General features: G+C 41.5%; 1 protein-coding gene across 5 annotated transcripts in view; it reads left to right on the top strand.

The window, feature by feature from the left end:
- LOC148863857 (protein ESMERALDA 1-like) overlaps positions 1 to 21,636 on the top strand; it is a 90,472-nt gene that overhangs the window by 12,963 nt on the left and 55,873 nt on the right. For all 5 annotated transcript variants that reach the window (XR_016109630.1, XR_016109629.1, XM_088976666.1 and 2 more), the window contains exons 3-4: positions 16,869 to 16,936; positions 17,061 to 17,149. Coding sequence is in view for 3 of the 5 variants with exons in the window: in XM_088976666.1 (XP_088832792.1) it covers positions 16,869 to 16,936; positions 17,061 to 17,149 (157 nt within the window). In the remaining 2 variants the exon portion in view is untranslated. The remainder of the gene's footprint in view (positions 1 to 16,868; positions 16,937 to 17,060; positions 17,150 to 21,636) is intronic.

Genomic DNA, 21,636 nt, shown 5'->3' with positions numbered 1-21,636 from the left:
TGAGGTAAAGTTTTTTTTTTTTTATGCATATTTTCTGTTATGGAATGCATGAGAGGTGTAGTACAGTTCGCATGATGGGTTTTCAGATTGCAGTATGCTAGGGTTTATGCTAGGGTTTATTCTGGTTTGTGTGTGATTCAAAGGGCAATAGTGTCTACTTAATGGTGAAACTTCCTGTAGCTGTGGGTTAGGGTTTGTGGTGTTACAAGTGTGGTTTTCAGCATTTGATATCGCTGAAATCAGTGTGTAGACTTCGGTGAGTAGGGGTTGTGGTGTTGCAGTTTTCAGCATTTAATACTGCTGAAATCAATGTGCAGATTTCGGTGAGTAGGGTTTGTGGTGTTGCAGTTCTCAGCATTTATTACTGTTGAAATCAGTGTGCAGATTTCAGTGAAGTGTTTGTGTGTAGTGTACAGTGTGTAGTGCTCATAATTCAGTGCTCAGAATTCAGTGATAAGGGAGTTCGGCAATGGCAGATAACAGTGATAGTAAACCTAGTGTCATGATCTCTACTGACTACCTGAATGTCCAAATGACCTCCATTAAACTGAATGGAGAGAATTATGTCCCTTGGGCCAAGTCTGTAGAGGTTTTTCTGAAGGCGAAGAAGAAAGTGAAGCATATAAGAGAGGAGAAACCCCCCGCTAATTCTCAGGAGTATGAAGACTGGGAACAAGAAGATGCATAGATCATTACATGGTTGTGGAACAGTATGGAACCCAAAATCAGTGTGAATTTCATGTTTCTTGACACAACCAAAGAGGTGTGGGATCATGCTAAGAAACTGTATTCAAGTCAGGATAATACCACTAGGGTATATCAACTGTATCAGGAATACTTCAATCTGCAACAGGGAAATCAGAGCCTTGAGGAGTACTATGCCAGTGTGAGGAATATCCGTAATGAGTTAAATGTCTATCATCCTCTCACTTCTGATGTCAAAGTTCAACAGCAACAGCGAGAGCAGCTTGATGTGACACGGTTTCTGGTGGGGCCGAAGTCTGAGTATGAACCGGTACGAGCTCAGATACTAGGGGGATCTGTTCTTCCATCTTTAGAGGAGGTGTTTGCTTATCTTCGGAGGGCTTCCATTGGATCTATGGGTTCTAATGTCTCCGATAAATCAGCATTTGCAGTGTCAAGAGGTCGAGGTGGCAGAAGTGGGGCTTGAGGAGCCCAGCCTGGCAGGAGTGGTAGTGGTGAATCTACACATATCCGTGGTGGTGGTCGTACTGGGGGCAGAGATTCAGGGGGAGCTCGTGGTAGAGGACGTGGCTCGGGTCCATGGAAGTGTACTCATTGTGGATTGGATGGACATACCATTAACCACTGCTATGAATTACATGGTCCTCCCTCGACGTGGGCCAACCATGCCATGACTAGTGACACCAGTTTCAACTCTAGACAGGAGAACCGGTCAACTGATCCAATGCCTTCTACTCCCTCAGATGGTCCAGACAAGGAGATGGTGAGTGTTCCTCGGGATGAGTATGAGAGGTTTGTTCAATCCAAGTCGCTGCAGAACACAACTTCCTTTGCACATTCAGGTATGGCTTGTTTGGCATCCACACCCAACCCCTGGATTATTGACTTTGGAGCCTCCGATCACATGACGGGAACTCCAAGTGTGTTTTCATCTCTCACTCATTGCTCAACATCACAATTTGTTACCCTTGCTAATGGCTCCACATCCTCTGTTTTATATGTACCTAAGCTTCCATTTAATCTTATATCTGTTAGTAAGCTGACCAAGTCCCTTAAGTGCTCCATCACATTTTACCCTTCTATGTGTGTTTTTCAGAATCTCAAGACTGGGATGAAGATTGGTGAACGACATGAAGTCGGTGGACTGTATTATCTTGATGGTGGTGGACGAACGTCGACGGCCCTTCAGTCATCCATTTCTCCTTACCAATGGCATTGTAGATTTGGCCATCCTTCGCTGAAAGTGTTGTAGTCTTTAGTCCCTTCATTGAGTCAACTCTCTGTTTTAGATTATGAGTCGTGTCAATTTGGGAAACACCATCGTGTTCCCTTTCGTTCTAGGGTCGATAACCGTGTGTCGAGTCTTTTTTCTTTAATTCATTCAGATGTTTGGGGTCCTTATAAAGTGATGTCATATAATGGATACCGATATTTTGTTATTTTTGTTGATGACTGTTCAAGAATGACGTGGCTCTATTTAAAGAAAGAAAGAAGTGAATTATTTGCCATCTTCCAGAAATTTTATGTTGAGATCCGCAATCAATTTGGCGTTCACATCAAAATTTTCCGTTCTGATAATGGTTGTGAATACTTGTCTTCATCTTTTCAAGAATACTTGGACCAACATGGCATTATACACCAAACTTCATGTACCTACACTCCGCAACAAAATGGGGTGGCTGAGAGAAAGAACCGCCATCTTGTAGAAATGGCATGCTCCCTTATGCACCACATGAATGTTCCCAAAACCTTTTGGAGCGATGCAATGCTCACCTCTTGTTTCTTAATTAATCGGATGCCCATGTCTATCCTTGATGGTCGTTCTTCTTTTAGTGTCTTATTCCCCAACATGTCTCCGTTTCCGCTTTCTCCTCGGGTATTTGGGTGTGTTTGCTTCGTTCATAATCTGGGTCCCGGGACTGACAAGTTAGATGCACGTTCCTTGAAGTGTATCTTCCTTGGCTATTCCCGAACTCAGAAAGGGTACAAGTGTTATCATCCCAGTTCTCGTCGTTCCTTGGTATGTGCTGATGTTACATTCTTTGAGTCTACTCCGTTCTTCGTGGGGTCCGGTGCTGCTGCTTCCTCCTCATCACCACCTCCTCTTCCTCTTCCTGCGGCTGATCCACCTCCTTTGGTTCCAGTCCTGCCTACGTCCTTGCCTCCGGTGCCACAGTCGGTTGACTGTCCACCCATCCGTCACGTGTATACACATCGCTCGCGTGTACCGGCTGCAGCTCCTCCAGCTTCATCACCGTCGACAGATCCAGCTCTAGCTCTGACACTAGCCTCCGACTTAGATCTTCCTATTGCCTTCCGGAAAGGTAAACGTACTTGCACCCTTCACTCTATTTCCAATTTTGTTTCACTTACCCACCTCTCTGCCTCCCATCGCCAGTTCATCTCTTTGTTATCCTCTGTGGTTGTTCCTAAGGATGTCCAGGAAGCCCTTACCTCTCCAGAGTGGTGCCATGCTATGGAAGAAGAGCTCTCTGCTCTGCATCATAATCACACTTGGGATCTCACCGCTCTTCCTCCTGGGAAGCAGACTGTCGGTTGTAAGTGGGTGTATAGTGTTAAGTATTTTCCAGATGGTCGTGTTGAGCGCCTGAAGGCACGACTGGTTGCCAAAGGGTACTCCCAAACCTATGGCATTGACTACACAGAGACATTCTCCCCGGTTGCTAAGATAGGGTCAGTTCGTGTCGTCATCTCCCTTGCAGCTATGTATGATTGGCCTCTCCATCAGCTAGATATCAAAAATGCTTTTTTGCATGGTGATTTGCTCGAGGAGGTCTACATGGAGCAACCACCAGGGTTTGTTGCTCAGGGGGAGGATGGTAAGGTATGCTGACTTAAGAAGGCTATTTATGGACTTAAACAGTCCCCTCGAGCATGGTTTGGTAGGTTCAGTGAGGTGGTCAAGAAGTTTGGTATGAAACAGTGCCAAGTTGATCACTCTGTCTTCAGTTTTGACTCTTTAGCAGGCAAAATAATATTGGTGGTGTATGTGGATGATATCGTTGTGACTGGGAATGATAAAATGGGCATTGATAGATTGAAGGCATTCCTACAGGAACACTTTCAGACAAAGGACCTTGGTAAGTTGAAATACTTTTTGGGCATAGAGGTAGTAAGATCTAAGCATGGCATTAATTTGTGTCAGAAGAAATATGTGCTTGATTTATTGGAAGAAACATGGTTGTTGGGTACTAAACCGGCTGAGACATCTATGGAAACAAATACGAGGCTGAGCAGTGATATAGGTGAAGTATTTGAAGACCCTGGCAGATACCGACGACTTGTAGGCAAACTAAACTATCTAACCATTACTCGGCCAGATATTTCATTTGCGGTTAGTGTGGTGAGTCAGTTCATGCAGAAACCTTTGGTCCCACATTGGAATGCAGTGCTAAGGATTGTGAGGTATCTGAAAGGAGCTCCTGGTCGTGGTTTGCTGTACAGGAGTGGTGGAAAACTGGTAGTAGAAGGATACACTGATGTTGATTGGGCAGGTTCTATGTCTGATAGACGATCCACCACAGGCTATTGCAACTTTCTGGGGGGTAACCTGGTAATGTGGAAAAGTAAGAAGCAAACAGTTGTGGCAAGAAGCAGTGCAGAAGCAGAATATAGGGCCATGGCACATACTGCTTGTGAATTAGTGTGGCTAAGGAACCTTCTACAGGAGATAGGATATGACATCAGTACTCCAATGAAGCTCTATTGTGACAATCAGGCATCGGTTCATATCTCTTCCAATCCGGTGTTTCATGAAAGAACCAAGCACATCGAAGTTGACTGTCATTTTGTGAGAGAGAAGGTGCTGAATGGGGTGATAGAAACTGCATATGTTAGTACGGGAAACCAGTGGGCAAACTTGTTTACAAAAGATTTGAGTCGGGGGAGAGTGGACTACATATGTAACAAGTTGGGATTATATGATATATAATCACCAGCTTGAGGGGGATTGTTAGTGGTGTTAGTGAAGGGGTATTTCGGTCTTTGTACTTGTTGAGAATGTTGATGTGCACTGTTATGTTAGTTCGAGTGCTTCTTACTTAAAGAAGGGCACTTAAGTCTTTTCCAATAAGTTAATAATATAATAACAGGTCTGGCCGAATCTAGGGAGAACTTTTTTCTCTAATTCGAACCAGCCTTTCTCTCTTTCCTCTTTTTTCTCTCTTCTTCTTTCCTCTCCTACTTGCTGTTTACTTTACTTTACAGTCAACGAACAAGATAGAATTCTAGGGCAGGTCAAACTTCAACAGCCCACTCAGGTACAAAGCCACTGCTTTTCATGCCACCACTCCAGGTAACACTAACCCTACTTGGTTTGTAGACTCTGGTGCATCAGATCATATGACAAGTTTGTCTTCATTATATACTTCTTACAACTTGTCTTCAAGCAGGGATAAAGTATCCATAGCTGATGGCTCCTTTGTTCCCATTTCTAGCAAGGAAAACATTAGAATCTCTGATGCCATTACTTTATCCTCAACTTTGCATATATCTAAGCTTAGCACTAATCTACTTTTAGTTAGTAGCCTTACAAAAAGCCAAAATTGCGCAATAACCTTCTTTCCTGACCATTGTATTTTCTAGGATCTGGTGATAAGGAAGGTGATTGGGACTGGCCATGAGATGAATGGAATCTACTTGCTTGAGCACCCCCTAGAAGTGATAAAGGAGTTGCGAAGTCTTTTGTTTCTTAGTCTATGAGTCAGATTATGCTTTGGCATAGTAGTTTAGGTCATTTGTCTTTTGGGTCTTTGAAAAACTTGTTTCCTATTTTGTTTAAGTCAGTCCAAATGTCTTTTTTGAAGGTTGTGAGGGTTGTGAACTTCCAAAACATTGTAGATCTTCATATTTTTTGAGTAATAAAAGAAGCAACACTCCTTTTGAAATTGTGCATATTGATGTATGGGGACCATATCATATTCCTGCTAGGGGGGGGGGTACAAGTATTTCTTATTGTTTGTTGATGATTACTCCCGTTTCTCATGGGTTTATCTTATGCATTCTCGAGATGAGGTTCCTACCTTAACCCGTGCCTTCCATCAAATGGTTCTCACTCAATTTGAAGTCAAAATCAAAATTTTCAGATCTGATAATGCCAAAGAATATTTCACTAAACATCTGAATTCATATCTTCTTGAGTATGGGGTTGTTCATTAGAGTACTTGTCCTCATACAGCTCAGCAAAATGGGGTAGCCGAGAGAAAAAAAAGGTATATCCTGGAAGTTGCAAGAAGTATTATGCTGAATTCTCATGTTCCCATTCGTTTTTGGGGGGTGCTATTAATACAGTTGTGTACCTCACCAACCGAATCCCTTCCTGTGTTCTGGATTTGAAAACTCACTTTTCATTATTGTTTCCTGAGAAAGATTTGTACACCATCCCTCTTAAAAGTTTTTGGGTGCACTTCTTTTGTTCAAATTCTAGGACCCCATCATTCTAAGTTTGATTCTAAAGCTGTTAAATGTATTTTCCGTGGCTATGCACAGAATCAAAAAGGATATTGCTGCTATGAACCTAGTTCTGGTTTGGTTTGTATCCATGGATGCTACCTTTTTTGAGGATGTCCCCTATGACCCATGTGTTTCTTCTCAGGGGAAGAATAATGAGAAGGATCGCCCCTGTCTTGGAGTTCCTGTACCTATCCCTATTCTTAAAGGAGAGTTGTGTAATGAGGGTGCTTGTCAGAAGTGTAGGGAGTTGAGAATTTACCACAGGAGGTGGGGGTAGGTTGATTTCGGTGTTCATAATCAGTCCAGGCCAATTCTTCTCTCCTCTGCAGTTCCAGATTCAGGTACTTCTCCCTCTTTGCTTGTTGATACATTACCCTCATCTTCTAATCCTCTACCCCCTCTAGATGATCTTGATCTTCTCATTGCAATTTGCAGGGGAAAGTGTTGGTGCACTTCATCTATTGCTCATTACATATCTTAGTTTATCACCTATGATCATCTTTCACCATCCTATAGGTCCTTGGCATCTATCTCTGGTATACCTATTCCTAGGTCTTTACAAGAAGCTCTTGTAGTACTTGAGTGGAAGAATGCAATGGAAGAAGAGATGGGTGCTCTCATTAAAAATAAGACTTGGGAGCTAATTGACAAGCTAGAAGGAAAAAACCAGTTGGGTGCAGTTGGGTGTTCACTGTGAAGCATAATGCAGGTGGCTCGATTTAAAGGTATAAAGCTCGGTTGGTGGAAAAGGGGTATACTTAGACTTATGGCATTGACTACCTAGAAACCTTTGCACCTGTTGCCAAGATGAATACCATTAGAGTTCTACTATCCCTTGCAGCAAATTTCTCTTGGCCTTTGTTCCAACTCGATGTTAAGAATGCTTTCCTTAATGGAGACTTGCAGGAAGAGGTGTATATGGAACTATCTCCTGGTTTTTATGATGCTGCTATAGGAAACAAAGTTTGCAATTTGCAAAAGGCTTTATATGGTTTAAAGCAATCTCCAAGAGCTTGGTTTGGTGACAGATTTAGATTGCCCCTTGAAAGGTTTGGCTATGTACAGGCCCACTCCAATCATACTCTTTTCATTAAGAGAAATGGTGCTTCTCTCATCCTTCTTGTAGTGTATGTTGATGACATTGTTTTGACTGGTTGTGATCCTGGTGAGATTGATTTTCTCAAACAATTCCTTCAGGCAGAATTTGAAGTGAAAAACCTTGGTGATCTACACTATTTCTTGGGAATTGAAGTGGCCCACTCTAGACATGGTATCTTTATTTCACAGAGGAAATATGTCCTTGATCTTCTTGAGGGCACTGGGAAACTAGGGGTTAAACCCGCATACACACCCATTGAGCTAAATCATAAGATAAGTGCTGAAGGGGGTGAGCCTCTTGAAGACAAAGCAATGTACTAACGACTAGTTGGAAAGCTCCTTTATCTATGTCTCACTCACCCTGACATCTCTTATGCTGTTAGTGTGGTCAGCCAATACATGCATTCTCCTAGAACCACTCATCTATTTGTTGTGGAAAGAATCCTTGCTTACTTGAAGGAATGTCTAGGCCAGGGAATACTCTTTAAGAATAATGGTCATATGAAAATCGAGGTGTATACTGATGTTGATTGGGCCGGATGTGTTGACGATAGAAGATCGACTTTAGGATATTGTGCTTTTGTTGGAGGTAACCTTGTGTCATGCCGTAGTAAGAAGCAAAATGTTGTTCCCGTTCAAGTGTTGAGGCAGAATACAGGTCAATGGCCCATGGTGTAGCTGAAGTGTTATGGCTGAGATATCTTCTTGAGGAACTAGGGGTTGAGTATGAGAAACTGTTGAGGTTGTATTGTGATAACCAAGCTGCTATCAATATTGCTCATAATCCCATCCAACATGACAAAACTAAATATATTGAGGTTGACCGTCATTTCATCTGCGAGAAAGTTGCTTCTCAAGATGTTTGTTTGCCCTATGTCGCCTCAGATATGCAGCTTGCTGATCTCTTCACCAAAGCAGTCACCAGAGTCAAATTGGAATCAGACTTGTGCAAGTTGGGAATGATGAATATCTATTCTCAACTTGAGGGGGAGTGTAGTGATACAATGGACCAGACATGATGTTCCTTGTTTATGTGGCCCCATAAGTTCAATTTTTTGTTTCTCATTTCTTGCATTTATGCTTGCTTACTCATACTATTGTAGGTAGCAGGGCATTTTTGTCCTTTTACCTAATGTTATGTTAAACATATAAATAATACTGCCTTGGGCGGTGGTAAGTGATTTTCGCCCATCACTCTCTTGCTCTTCCTCTGCTCTCTTTTCTCCTTTCTTTCCTCCTCTTCTTCTCTCTTCTTCTTCTTCTTCTTTGATTTTTGTTTTGTTTTGTACCTAGAAGTTCTGCTAACAGCAGTAACTTCAAGTATTACCATCATCAACAAGTTGTCCAACAGAAATAAGGCTAGTAGTTAACTTGGGCACAAAAAAGGTTTTAGGAAGATGTAAGGGTGTAGACTTAGAAGTGGACAGAAACAAATCATCACACCCACATATGCGAAGAGAATCACCATTAGCAGTAATAATGTGGTTGACAGAGGTGTAAGGTTTAGAAGACTGACCAAAGAAGGCCCCAGTCATATGGTTTGAGGCCCCGGAGTCAATGGTCCACATGTGTGAAGAAGAACACAAATAAGTAGACTTACTAGCCAATCCAATAGCAGAAAAAGCAGAGGAAATAGCCGAGGACATGAACTTACGGATCTTATCTTCAGTCAAATTTCCCTGTGCATTTGGTTTGTGAGCTGATGAGGATGATGCAGTATCAGTTGGAGTTGGTTCAGCTGATGCTTGATAAGCCTTATGTTGTCCTTTCTTGGGGGACCTGACTGGGCATTCCACAATAATGTGTCCCTGCTGTTTGCAGTAGGTGCAGAAAATTTTCTTCTTGCAATGGGATGCCGCATGCCCATATTCCTTGCATTCATAACATTGCATCTTCGAGAAATCCTTCTTCCCCTTCTGTTTGGTGGCCAAGAAGACAATATCTATTCCATGTTCCTTCTTCTGATCAAGTGCAGACTGAGTGAGGAGACAGGTTTCCTCTCTTAATAACTCACCAAGTATAATATCAAGATCTGGTACAGGCTCTCTGCTGAGTATACTAGAGCATAGGTTTTCATAATCAAATATGAGATGCATAATAAATGCATAGTCTTTCTCTTACTGAGATGTTTCTTCATAGTTTTCACACAACAGTCTGTAGAGAGATCCCCAAAGTGAGCCAATTTACATTCAATCCAAAGGTTCATAAGAGAAATTATCAACTTCAATCAGATATTGCCTAGGCATATTTGGTTGCTGATAAACCTTTTCAAGGTATTCGAACATGTCATGGGCAGATTTGAGCCCCATATCGGAATACTGATATCCATAGTAACAAAATCGAGAATCCACGAAACAACCTATGCATTCCCAGTTTTCCACTATTTCAGACCTTTGATATCATTGGCATTGGGAATGGATGTGGAACCATCAATATAACCCCACATATTCTTCCCTTCAACAAAATACTGAAAGTGAAACTTCCAGAGAGCATAGTTGCTTCCATCAAACTAAACAGAAATAATCTCATTCTTTTCTAGACCCTTGTTGAGTAAGAACACAAAGCAAAAAAGTAGTTGAAGCGAGGAATATAAGCAGAAAACCAATTCAAGATAGTCAAAACCAAGAGAAGAAATCTCTCACAGTCGAAAGAAAGTGTCCAAGATACAGCAATAGTTAAAAACTGAAAACACAATCCAAAAAAGGAAAGACTGGCTGCTGCCGCCCAGAAGAGATGTATAGATCTCTCTTAGTACTTCTCTGATCTCAATGAAACTTTCACGGGATGAAGAAGAGGACCAGGCGACACTTCCTTTTAACTTTCACTGCAAACGGATGTCTTCCGAGAGAGATCCAATGAAATCTCTCTTGCTGGATGCATAAAACACAGAAAACTGGTTCCTGGAATGATCAGAACAGTCCAGAACCAATCAATGATGAAGATAGCTCTCAAACAGATTAGAAGAACAGGTAATGGATCAGAGAACAGCCTGCTCTGATACCATGTTAGTTTGTGAGAAAGTGAACTGACAAGAAGAAGAACAATAGTCCAGATCTGTTGGGGTTGATCAATCTGATCGAACCAACCCAAAAAGAGAGTATTCATATTAAAGAAATATGAATGGACAAATTTGTCTTAACAAAAGAATTAAAGAAGCTGTACACTAATGTACACGCCTACTAAAATACAAGAAAGAAAGATAAAATTACATAACTACCCTCCATCTTCTCTACATTTCTCCATTACTTATTAAATAAAGAAAAAGAATTTATTGCAGTCAAGAGTCATGTTTTGCATGCTCATTTTTATGTATTAGAGGAATAATAATGCTCTGAAATATGGAGTCAAGGGCCTTTTATGCACAAAAGGACAAAAAGGGGGTGTTTATGCTAATGCTTGGCAATTTGGAGTTTCAGGCCATTTTATTTTTGCCTTTTGGTTCCTAACAGGCCTGTGGCTCTGTTGATCAAGTTAGCAATCATGAGCACTTACCTCATCCCTTTGATCAGGACAAAGTGGTAAAATGCATCCATCAATCTCCCTATTAAGAAGAGGTCTTTGGAATACTGGGTCTGAAATTATGTTGCCTCCTAAAGAGAAAACCCATTTAATTGTTTTGTCCCTTTGAGCGGATGCCCTATAAAGTCTTGGGCAAAGAGTGCTGAAACATTGCAATCTAATCAGCATCCTAGAAATGAACCTTAGATTCCAACTCCAATGTTTTTCTTGATAAAATTGATTAATTGAGAAAGTTGGCCAAATCCCAGTTTAGGCACCAAGTTATTTTGTTGTTGATATTTGTTGAGTTGGGCTGGATTCTAGTTATTGGGCCCATTTATTTTTATTCTTATTTTAAGTTATTAAGTTGTTGGGCTCTAGGCCCATTAGTTTATGTTTTTAAGTTGTGACTGTTCAGCTACTTTAGTAGCCGCCCTACTAAGGGTGTTTTTGTAATATCTCATTCTTTAAGTTAAGTATAAATTATAATGAGGGGTTGGCGGCCAGAACTAATTCAATTCTAGTTGACTTCCTACTCTTTTCTTCTCTACTGCTGAAACTCTTCATCTTCTTCTTCTTTCTCTTCACAAGGAATTCATCTAAATTTGCAATTAGTAATTTCTACTCGGTATCAGAGTAGGCTGAAGGTTCCTTGAGTTGTTTTCTCATGCAGCCCTAGATCAGCCGATTGCATGGTGATTTAAGAGGCTGATCGAAGATCTCAGGTAAGCCCAATTTTTGGATTTTTCGGTGGATCTGTTTGCCCTGTAGTTGGTGTAGGGTTTCTCATCAAAATCATGAAAAACTGGAGAAAGGGGGAGGGAGTCCTGTTTCTGTTGGACTCTTCAATTTTGACCTAGGATGTGGCGCCCTAATTTTTTAGGGTTCCTTGGAGTTTTCTGTAGGGGGTGGTTCAAGTCTTGCCTGATTTGGAGGCTTCTGGAGAGAGCGGCTGCCTCTTCTCTCTCTTCTCCCGTCCCGCAAAAAAGGAATGTTTTGTGGGAGGACTATTTAGGGCACCGAAAATGTGTTGTTGGTTCTAGAAGTGTTTCTTTTGATCTTCTTGCATATTATAGTTATTTTCTTTGCACTTTTCGAGAAGCATGGAGGGTCACAGAGTTGAAAATAAGCCTGGGAGTGAAATGAGACCAGTGGGAGGAGGTGTTGGAGACCTTTTCGGGACTAGGACCACTACTGCAGTTAAGTTGGATGGTTCAAATTACTTAGAATGGTCACAATCTGCAAAGATGGCTATTGGTGCTCATTGGAAATTAGGGTATATCACTGGTGAAGAAGTGAAACCCGAAACTAGCAACTCCTGGTGGGTACAGGAGAATTATATGGTGATGACTTGGTTGTGTAATTCCATGTTGCCCCATATAAGTAAAAATTTTTGATGGACAAACACAACTAAGGGAATATGGGATGAGGTTGCAGAAAACTATTCACAGAGGGAGAATGTTGCTAGGACTTATCAGTTGAGAAATCAGATCATTGCTACAAGGCAGGAAGATAGACCTATTACAGCTTATTTTCCAGCCCTTAAAACCCTGTGGCAGGAGATTGACCATTTAGAGACCTTTGCTTGGGAAACCACTAAGGATGCAACTACCTATCAGAAACATCTAGAGAAGTATAGGGTGTTTGAATTTCTTGTTGGCCTTAATCTTAAGTATGATATTGCAAGACAACATCTTCTTTCCAGGGACAATGTTACACTCTCCCAGGCATATGCTTTTGTGTTAGGGGAGGAGAGCAGGAGAGATGTGATGATGAAAAATCCTGTTTTTGATCAATCAGCCATGGTGAGTATTGTGAGACCTAAACAAGGTGGGGATCAGGGTGGCAGTGAAATCAAGAAGGAAGATAAAAAAGATTTGATCTGTGACTACTGTAAGAAGTCTAAACACACAAGAGATACTTATTGGAAGCTTCACCCACATCTTGTGCCGAATAGACTAGAAAATAAGAAGGGAAATACTCACATGGCAGTCACTGGTGACATTTCGACCCCTCCTACTACAACTGCTCTGGAGTCTGTTGCAGCTGCTGCAATAAGGCCCGAACTTGAGAGGTATGGGTAGCTTTTGAACCAGTGAGATACAACCAGTTCTAGTTCAGCAATAGGCAGACAACAAGGTACAAGTGCTACTGGTGGAGTTCACTCTACTTCCTTTGCTCACACAGATAGTTCACATGTCACTGCAACTTATGTTTCTACTTTAGGTAAGGAGGGACTTCCTTGGATTATAGATTCTGGAGCCTCAGAGCACATGACCCATAGCTCTACTAGTTTTTCCTCTTACCAGCTCTGTTCTGGCAGAGATAGGGTCTCCACAACTGATGGATTCCATGTTCCCATTGTTGGGAAGGGATCTGTCAAGATTAATGATTCCATTTCCCTTCCCTCTATCCTTCTTGTTCCCAGATTGAACACTAATTTGTTATCTGTTAGTTGATTAAGAACTTGAACTGCTTAGTAATTTTTACTCATGGTCATTGTATCTTGCAGGATCTGGATTCAAAGAGGATGATTGGGAGTGGTCGTGAAGTGAATGGAATCTACCTCTTGGATGTGCTTCCTCCTCATCAGAGTCATCATGTCAGCAGGGGTAGAGAGTCAGGGTTTGTGGGTCAGATTATGCTTTGGCATAATCGTTTGGGTCATTTGCCCTTTTCTTTTTTGAGTCTTTTGTTTCCAAAACTTTTTGAGTCTGTTAGTTTGTCAAGTCTGGAGTGTGAAGGCTGTCAACTTGGAAAACATTGTAGACATTCATTTAAAGCTAGTAATAAAAGGTGTTCTTCTTTTGATGTTATTCATTCTGATGTGTGGGGACCTTACCGTATTCCTTCTATGGGAGGTTATCGATATTTTCTCTTATTTGTCGATGATTTCTCACGATACTCTTGGATTTACTTGATGAGACCCCACAATGAAGTACCATCCTTGGTGAGGCAATTTCATCAGATGTTGCTAACACAGTTTGGAACAAAGATAAAGGTGTTTAGATCAGACAATGCCAAGGAATATTTTGAAAAACACCTTGCTTCATATCTGTTAGAATATGGTGTTATCCATCAGAGCAGCTGTCCCTACAGTCCATAGCAGAATGGTGTTGCAGAAAAGAAGAATAGACACATTGTTGAGATTGCAAGAAGCATGATGATCACATCTATAGTTCTAGTTCGGTTTTGGGGTGATGCAGTCTTCAGCAGTATATTTGATTAATAGGGTGCCCTCTTGTATACTTGGATTCAGCACTCCGTTCAGTCTCCTTTTTCCTAAGGGGGAGATATTTCATATTCCTCTCAAGGTGTTTGGGTGTGTCTACTTTGCACATATCCTTGGTCCTCACCGCTCGAAGCTTAATCCCAAGGCAAAGAAGTGTGTCTTCCTTGGATATGCAAAAAATCAGAAAGGGTACTGCTGCTTTGATCCAATCTCTGGGAGCCGGTATGTTACTATGGATGTCACCTTTTTTGAGTCCACATACTTCTTCTCAAAGAATCCTTCTCAAGGGGAGTGTTTTGGGGAAGTGAGTCAGCAGTCTATTCCTCTCCCAGTTCCAGTCCCTGTGTCTACTCCTGTGCTTGACCCTCCTGTGTCACCTACCTTACCACCTCCTTTGCGTCCTGCTTCTCAGCATTACTCACAACAGAGACCTCAAAGGGAGGTTGATTCCACTACATTAGAACTCACATCACTTCCTGTTGGTTCCTTGGAGACTCCAAATTCAGTTGACATGGATTCAGGTATTCCTCTTGATCCCTTTATTGTTTCAATTCCCACTGATTCTACTAGTCTTGTTACAGATAACCTGGATCTTCCTATTGCTCTCAGAAAAGGGAAAAGAAAGTGTACTGCTCATTGTATTTCACAGTACTTATCCTACAGTGGACTTTCTCCTTCCTACCGTGCTTTTCTTTCCTCTCTTGACTTTGTGTCTATACCCAAGGGTGTTAGTGAGGCTCTCTCCAAACCTGAGTGGAAGACAACTATGCAGGAGGAGATGGAAGTTTTAATTAAGAGTCAGACGTGGGACATTGTGGACCTACCAGAGGGCAAGGAGACTGTTGGATGCAGATGGGTTTACACATTTAAATATAAGGCAGATGGAAGTATAGAAAGGTACAAGGTCAGACTTGTTGTGAAAGGGTATACACAGACCTATGGCATTGATTGCTTAGGGACCTTTGCACCAGTTACAAAGATGACCTCTGTTTGGATACTTCTTTCTCTTGCTGCCACATACTCTTGGCCCCTGTTTCAACTTGATGTGAAGAATGCTTTCCTAAATGGGGATCTGCAAGAGGAAGTGTATATGGATCTTCCTGCTACCTTCTACAGTGATGATGAAAAGGGAAAGGTATGCAGGCTTAAGAAGTCACTTTATGACTTGAAACAATCTTCCAGAGCATGGTTTGACAGATTCAGAAAGGCCTTGATTGCTTTTGGCTACACTCAAACTCAATCCAATCATACCTTGTTTGTGAAGCGAACGGGATCTTTGGTGTTAGTCCTAATTGTTTATGTGGATGATATTGTTGTCACAGGGAATGACCTAAGTGAGATTGATTGTTTGAAAAAGAATCTACATAAAGAATTTGAAATTAAGGATCTTGGAGAACTGAGATACTTCTTGGGCATTGAAGTTGCAAGATCAAAACATGGAATTTTTATCTCTTAGAGGAAGTATGTCTTGGATCTTCTTCAAGAGACAGGGAAGCTTGGAACGAAGGCAATCGGTACACCTATTGATCAGAACCACAAAATTAATGCATCAGAAGGTGAGCCAATAAAGGACATTGGGAGATATCAGAGACTTGTGGGTTAGCTGCTATACTTGTGTATGACAAGACCAAACATTTCCTATGCAGTAAGTGTGGTAAGTCAATACATGCATGCTCCACGAGTCCAGCACTGGGAGGCTGTTGACAGGATTCTTGCTTATCTGAAGGGACACTCGGGCATAGGCATATTGTTTATTGATCATGGACAGTTGAAATTAGAAGCTTATACATATGAAAATTGGGTAGGATGCCTTGATGACAGGAGATCCACTTCAGGAGTATGCACCCTTTTGGGGGGTAACCTTGTCTCGTGGAAGAGTAAGAAACAAACAGTGGTGGCAAGATCAAGTGTTGAAGCTGAATACAGGGCCATGGCACATGAAGTTTCAGAACTCCTCTGGATCTATTTCCTATTAGGAGAAATTGGTGTACAGGCAAAAGAACCTATGATGTTGTACTGTGATAACCAAGCAGCAATTAACATTGCCCATAACCCGGTCCAGCATGACCGAACTAAGCACATTGAAGTGGATAGACATTTTATCAGAGAAAGAGTGACTTCTGGGGAAGTTTGTCTTCCATACATTGCTTCTGATCTACAGCTCGCTGATGTTCTCACAAAAGGTGTTGCAAGGAACAAGCTGGAGCATGATCTACGCAAGTTGGGAATGTGTGACATTTACTCCCAACTTGAGGGGGAGTGTTGAGTTGAGCCGGAGTCTAGTTATTGGGCCCATTTGTTTTTATACTTATTTTAAGTTATTAAGTTAGGAAGTTGTTGGGCTTGGCCCATTAGTCTATGTTTTTAAGTTGTGACTGTTCAGCTACTTTAGTAGCCGCCCTACTAAGGGTGTTCTTGTAATATCTCATTCTTTAAGTTAAGTATAAATTATAATGAGGGATTGGCGGCCATAACTAATTCAATTCTGGTTGACTTCCTATTCTTTTCTTATCCTCTTTTTTTCTCTACTGCTGAAACTCTTCATCTTCTTCTTCTTTCTCTTCACAAGGAATTCATCTAAATCTGCAATCAGTAATTTCTACTATATTAATATGCTCTCATAAAATAATAGTTTGCCTCACTGGCTCCATTTGAGGTTTTTATTTTCAATGATAAACTTTTGCATGTATTAGTTTGGTGGTCTGGTATATAAACTTGTTGTTTTGATGAATACATAATGAAACTCACATATATACATGTTTCTACAAGTTTCTGTATGGGTATTTGTGTTATCTTTTAGAATACACTACTTACAGTAATCGTTTATCAAAATTTTAACTAGAGTATATTTCTGTAATTGTAGGTTTACCTGAGTCAAATGGCTACATTTATGTTGAGGCAAATGGTGGCTTGAATCAGCAGAGGACATCGGTTGTTCTCATTCCTTAATTGTATTTCATTTATTATTTTATTAACCTTTTATTGTTTTCATGTTTTTTTTTCTATGCCATGGAGGCTCAAAATACTTTCGCCATTACTGCCATGTATCTTACAGATCTGCAATGCAGTTGCTGTTGCCGGTTACCTAAATGCAACACTTGTGATCCCAAATTTCCATTACCATAGCATTTGGAAGGATCCTAGGTTTGTCAGTAACTTATTCTTTTCCCAATCTAGTCTGTAAAATGGGGGTAAACATTGAAGGTTATTCTAGTTTTCTGGTTGTTGATCTAAATTTTCTATGTTTTTTCTTTTGATCGTTGAATAGTAAGATTCATTAAATCATGGCATAAGAAAATACTAGTTTGAGAGAGGCATGAGATGCTACCTCCCCTTTAAGAAAGGGAGATGGAGCATTCCGTCTATCCTTTAGGTGATTAAACAAAACAAAGATAAAATTACAGAGAAGCCCAATACAAAGTAACCCAAGAAATCCCTTGTTTATCAAGAGAATCAGCCAAGGCCTTTGCTGATCTGCCCACTCAGTGAAACCTGTCATATTCCTTGTGAGCCATTTAACCTTTTATAAGACATCCTCAAAGCCCCATGTGACAGTATCTGGGTCAGCCAACCATCCTACAACCACCTTGGAGTCTCCTCCAATTTTTAAGTTATCCACTCCAAGTTGGTTTGCAATCTGTATCCCTTGTACAGCAGCTAGAAGTTCAGCCCTTGTAGAGTCTCCTATTCCCACTGGGCTTGGAAAAGGAGAGAGTGTTACTGCTTTCATTTCTCAGAACACCAACAGTGCCAGACAGAAGATTTCTGTGCTGCATATCTTTTTCTTTGATTGTAAATGAGATATTTTATTATTTTGGGAGAGTGACTGTTCAGCACACCCTAAGAATTCTTAGCCCCACAGTACAGTTGGGGTAGGTGCCAACTCGGAATTGATGCCAATACACAGGCAGGTATTCGTGTTTTAGGGTGGGGGTGTTTGTCATTTTGAATTGTGTAGGGTTGCAGTGGAATTCAGAATTCTGCAGTGTGGTGCAGTGTACTTTTCCGTATTATTTTCTCAGTAGAATGTTATTTGCAGAATGCCTTCATCCCCCCTGATCAGCAACCATAAAGGAACTCATTTCTTTTAATAAGCAGTAAGAAAGTATTGTATTGATATGGATATGAAGGGGGGACAGAAAGCCCCCAAAAACTGTACAATAAGCTATACAGAATGGATGTATCAGAATCTCAGTTTAGAAAATACAAAAAGGTGACTTGCTAAAGGGCAGCCTAGTGCATGAGGCTCCTGCCAATACGGGGTCTGGGGAGGGACAGATGTACGCGGCCTTACCCCTGCACATACAGAGATGCCGTTTCCAAACAAAAGGTGACTAGCTGTCAATCAAAAAATAATAGAGCACCAATCATCCTTAAAGACTTCAACCTCTATGTGAGCAAACTGAGGCAAAACTTTGGCCCACCAAGTGAGGGTCCACTCAATATGGCTGATCACTTCATCCACAGGGGAGCTCTTACTTTGAAAAACTTGTGCATTTCTTTCGCTCCAGATATTCCAACAAACTGCAAAAGATAGCTGGTCCCAAAGGATCTTTCCCTTCTTCAAAGAACCCAAGGCCCTCCAAGAAGATAAAAGGCCTTCCAAATTTGAGGGTGCAACCCAACATCTGCGGAAAAGGCCCAAGAAATGGCATCAGACAGAAAAGGAGAAAGAACAATGTAGCAAAAGGTGATTGAATGATTCTGAAAACTCCTCACACAGGCTGCAGAGAGGGTCAACCACCATACCTCTCTTCAATATTTGATCCGCCGACTGAATTCTATCACAAACAGCGGCCCATAAAAAGAAGATTATCTTGGAAGGAACTTTGGCTCACCAAATCCAAGATCAGGAGACAGACTGGGGCAAACCAAGCAACAGACTACAGTAGGATTTGGTAGAGAAACAGCCTGACTTCTCCACCTAGATTCTAACATCTTACTGCAGAGGATTTAGCTGCACTTCAGTTAATTTTCCAACAACTCTCCTGCCAAAGACACCTCCCAGTCATTCAGGTTTGTCCTGAAGCGAGGCACCTGGATCAACTGTTTGCTCACCTGTCAACAGCAACCTACAAAGCTGGGAGCACCGAATTCAGAGGTCTGTCACCCATACATTAGACTAGAAAAATATGTGTTCTCCATTCCCTGGTTTTAATTTGATATGTTTATCAATCCATGGGAGTTATACCATATTTACAACTGTTTTGACTGCTGCTACAGTAGTCCACAGGAAGAGGAGAAGAAGAAGAAGAAGAAGAAGAAGAGAAGAAGAAGAAGGGTCTGTCGAAAATCTGATGGTTAACCCATCCAGTCGACCCCCTTAATCTATATTAGATTCTAATAATGTTTACAAAGACAGAAATGCCCTTACTTAAGTGTGGGGAAGAGTAACTCTAATAACACTGCCACATAAGCAAGTTACTTAATAAACAGAAGAAGACTAAACTACCCCTATTCGGCACATCTTAACACTCCCCCTCAAGCTGGAGAATATATGTCATATAATCCCAGCTTGTTACATAGATAGTTCACTTTCCCTGAGCTTAGAGCTTTTGTAAACAAATCTGCCCACTGGTCATTGGAGCCCACATGTTCTATATTTATCTCTCTGGCAAGAACCTTCTCTCTCACAAAGTGGCAATCAACCTCTATGTGCTTTGTTCTCTCATGAAAGATAGGATTGGATGAGATATGTAGTGCAGCTTGGTTGTCACAGTACAATTTCATAGGTTTATCCATGTGAAACCCAATTTCTTGTAGGAGATTCCTCAGCCACACTAATTCACAGGTAGTGTGAGCCATGGCCCTATATTCGGCTTCAGCACTACTTCTGGCTACAATCGTCTGCTTTTTACTCTTCCATGTCACAAGATTTCCTCCCAGAAATGTGCAATAGCCTGTAGTAGATCTTCTGTCACTCACTGAGCCTGCCCAGTCTGCATCTGTATACCCAACTACTTCAAGTTTTCCTCCTGGTTTATACAATAGCCCACGACCTGGAGCTCCTTTCAGATACCTTACAATTCTAAGGACTGCATCCCAGTGAGGTATACGAGGGTTCTGCATGAATTGACTCACCACACTGACTGCAAAGGAGATGTTGGGTCTCATGATAGTTAGATAGTTCAGCTTTCCCACTAGTCGTCTATACCTTCCAGGATCTTCAAATACTTCTCCTATATCACTGCTCAACTTAACATTTGGTTCCATAGGGGTCTCAGCCGGTTTTGCACCTAACAGTCTTGTTTCTTCCAATATATCAATGACATATTTCCTTTGGCACAGATTCACACCTTGTTTTGACCTGGCAACCTCTATTCCCAAGAAATACTTTAATGTTCCAAGGTCCTTTGTTTGAAAATGATTTTGCAGAAATACCTTTAATTTGCCAATCCCCAATTTATCACTACCAGTGATGACAATATCATCCACATAGACCACTAATAAAATCTTCCCAGCTTCTGAGTCATAGCTGAACACTGAGTGATCAACCTGGCATTGCTTCATTCCAAAACTCTTCACCACTTCGCTGAACTTCCCAAACCAAGCACGCGGCGATTGTTTCAACCCATAAATTGCCTTTTTCAATCTGCATACCTTACCATCCTCCCCCTGAGCAACAAACCCAGGTGGTTGCTCCATATATACCTCCTCCACAAGATCACCATGGAGGAAGGCATTCTTTATGTCAAGTTGAAGGAGAGGCCAATCATACATAACTGCCAAGGAAATTAGGACACGAACGGAACCAATTTTAGCCACCGGAGAGAATGTCTCCATGTAGTCCACACCATACAACTGTGAGTAACCTTTAGCAACAAGTCTGGCCTTCAGACGCTCCACACTACCATCTGGCAAGTATTTCACAGTATACACCCATTTACAGCCCACAGCATGCTTCTCAGGTGGGAGAGTAGTAAGTTCCCACGTTTGAGTATGTTGAAGAGCAGAAAGTTCCTCCTCCATTGCCCGCTGCCATCCAGGTGAACTAAGAGCTTCTTGAGCATTGTTAGGTAGGGAAATAGAAGACAAAAGCGAAGCAAACTGGCGATGTGAGGCAGAAAGATGAGATAATGAAACAAAATTGGAAATGGGATGGAGTGTAGAACAACGTTTACCTTTCCGTAAGGCAATGGGTAGGTCAAAATCTGAAGGTTCAACAATAGGAGCCATGAGAGGATCCACAGATGAGGTAGAAGCAGGAGGAGGGGCCGGTGTCGTTCGACGTGTATACACTTGTTGGATCGGTGATTGTTCAGTGGTGACCTACACTGGATGAGGAAATGAGTCTACTCCAACAACAACCTCTGGAACTGAATCATTGACAGGAAGAGGAAGAGGAGGTAAGGGTGAGGACAAGGGTGCTTCATGACTGGAGAAGAAGGGGACAAACTCAAAAAAGGTGACATCAGGGCAGACATAGCACTTTCGGGCAATGGGATTATAACACTTGTACCCTTTTTGAGTCCGAGAGTAGCCAAGGAAGACACATTTAATTGAGCGTGCATCTAGCTTGTCTATTCCAGGACTCAGATTATGAACAAAGCACACACAACATGTTTTGGAGTAGCTACAGTAGTCCGAACCAGTGAAGAAGGAAGAAGAAGATGAGGAAGAAGACAAGAGAA

This window comes from Nelumbo lutea, chromosome 3 (assembly GCF_056320005.1).
Source record: "Nelumbo lutea isolate HS-2025 chromosome 3, American lotus-T2T, whole genome shotgun sequence".
Classification (NCBI taxonomy): Eukaryota; Viridiplantae; Streptophyta; class Magnoliopsida; order Proteales; family Nelumbonaceae; genus Nelumbo; species Nelumbo lutea.
Note: the sequence above shows the minus strand (reverse complement) of the source record. Positions and strands in the feature narration are given on the sequence as shown.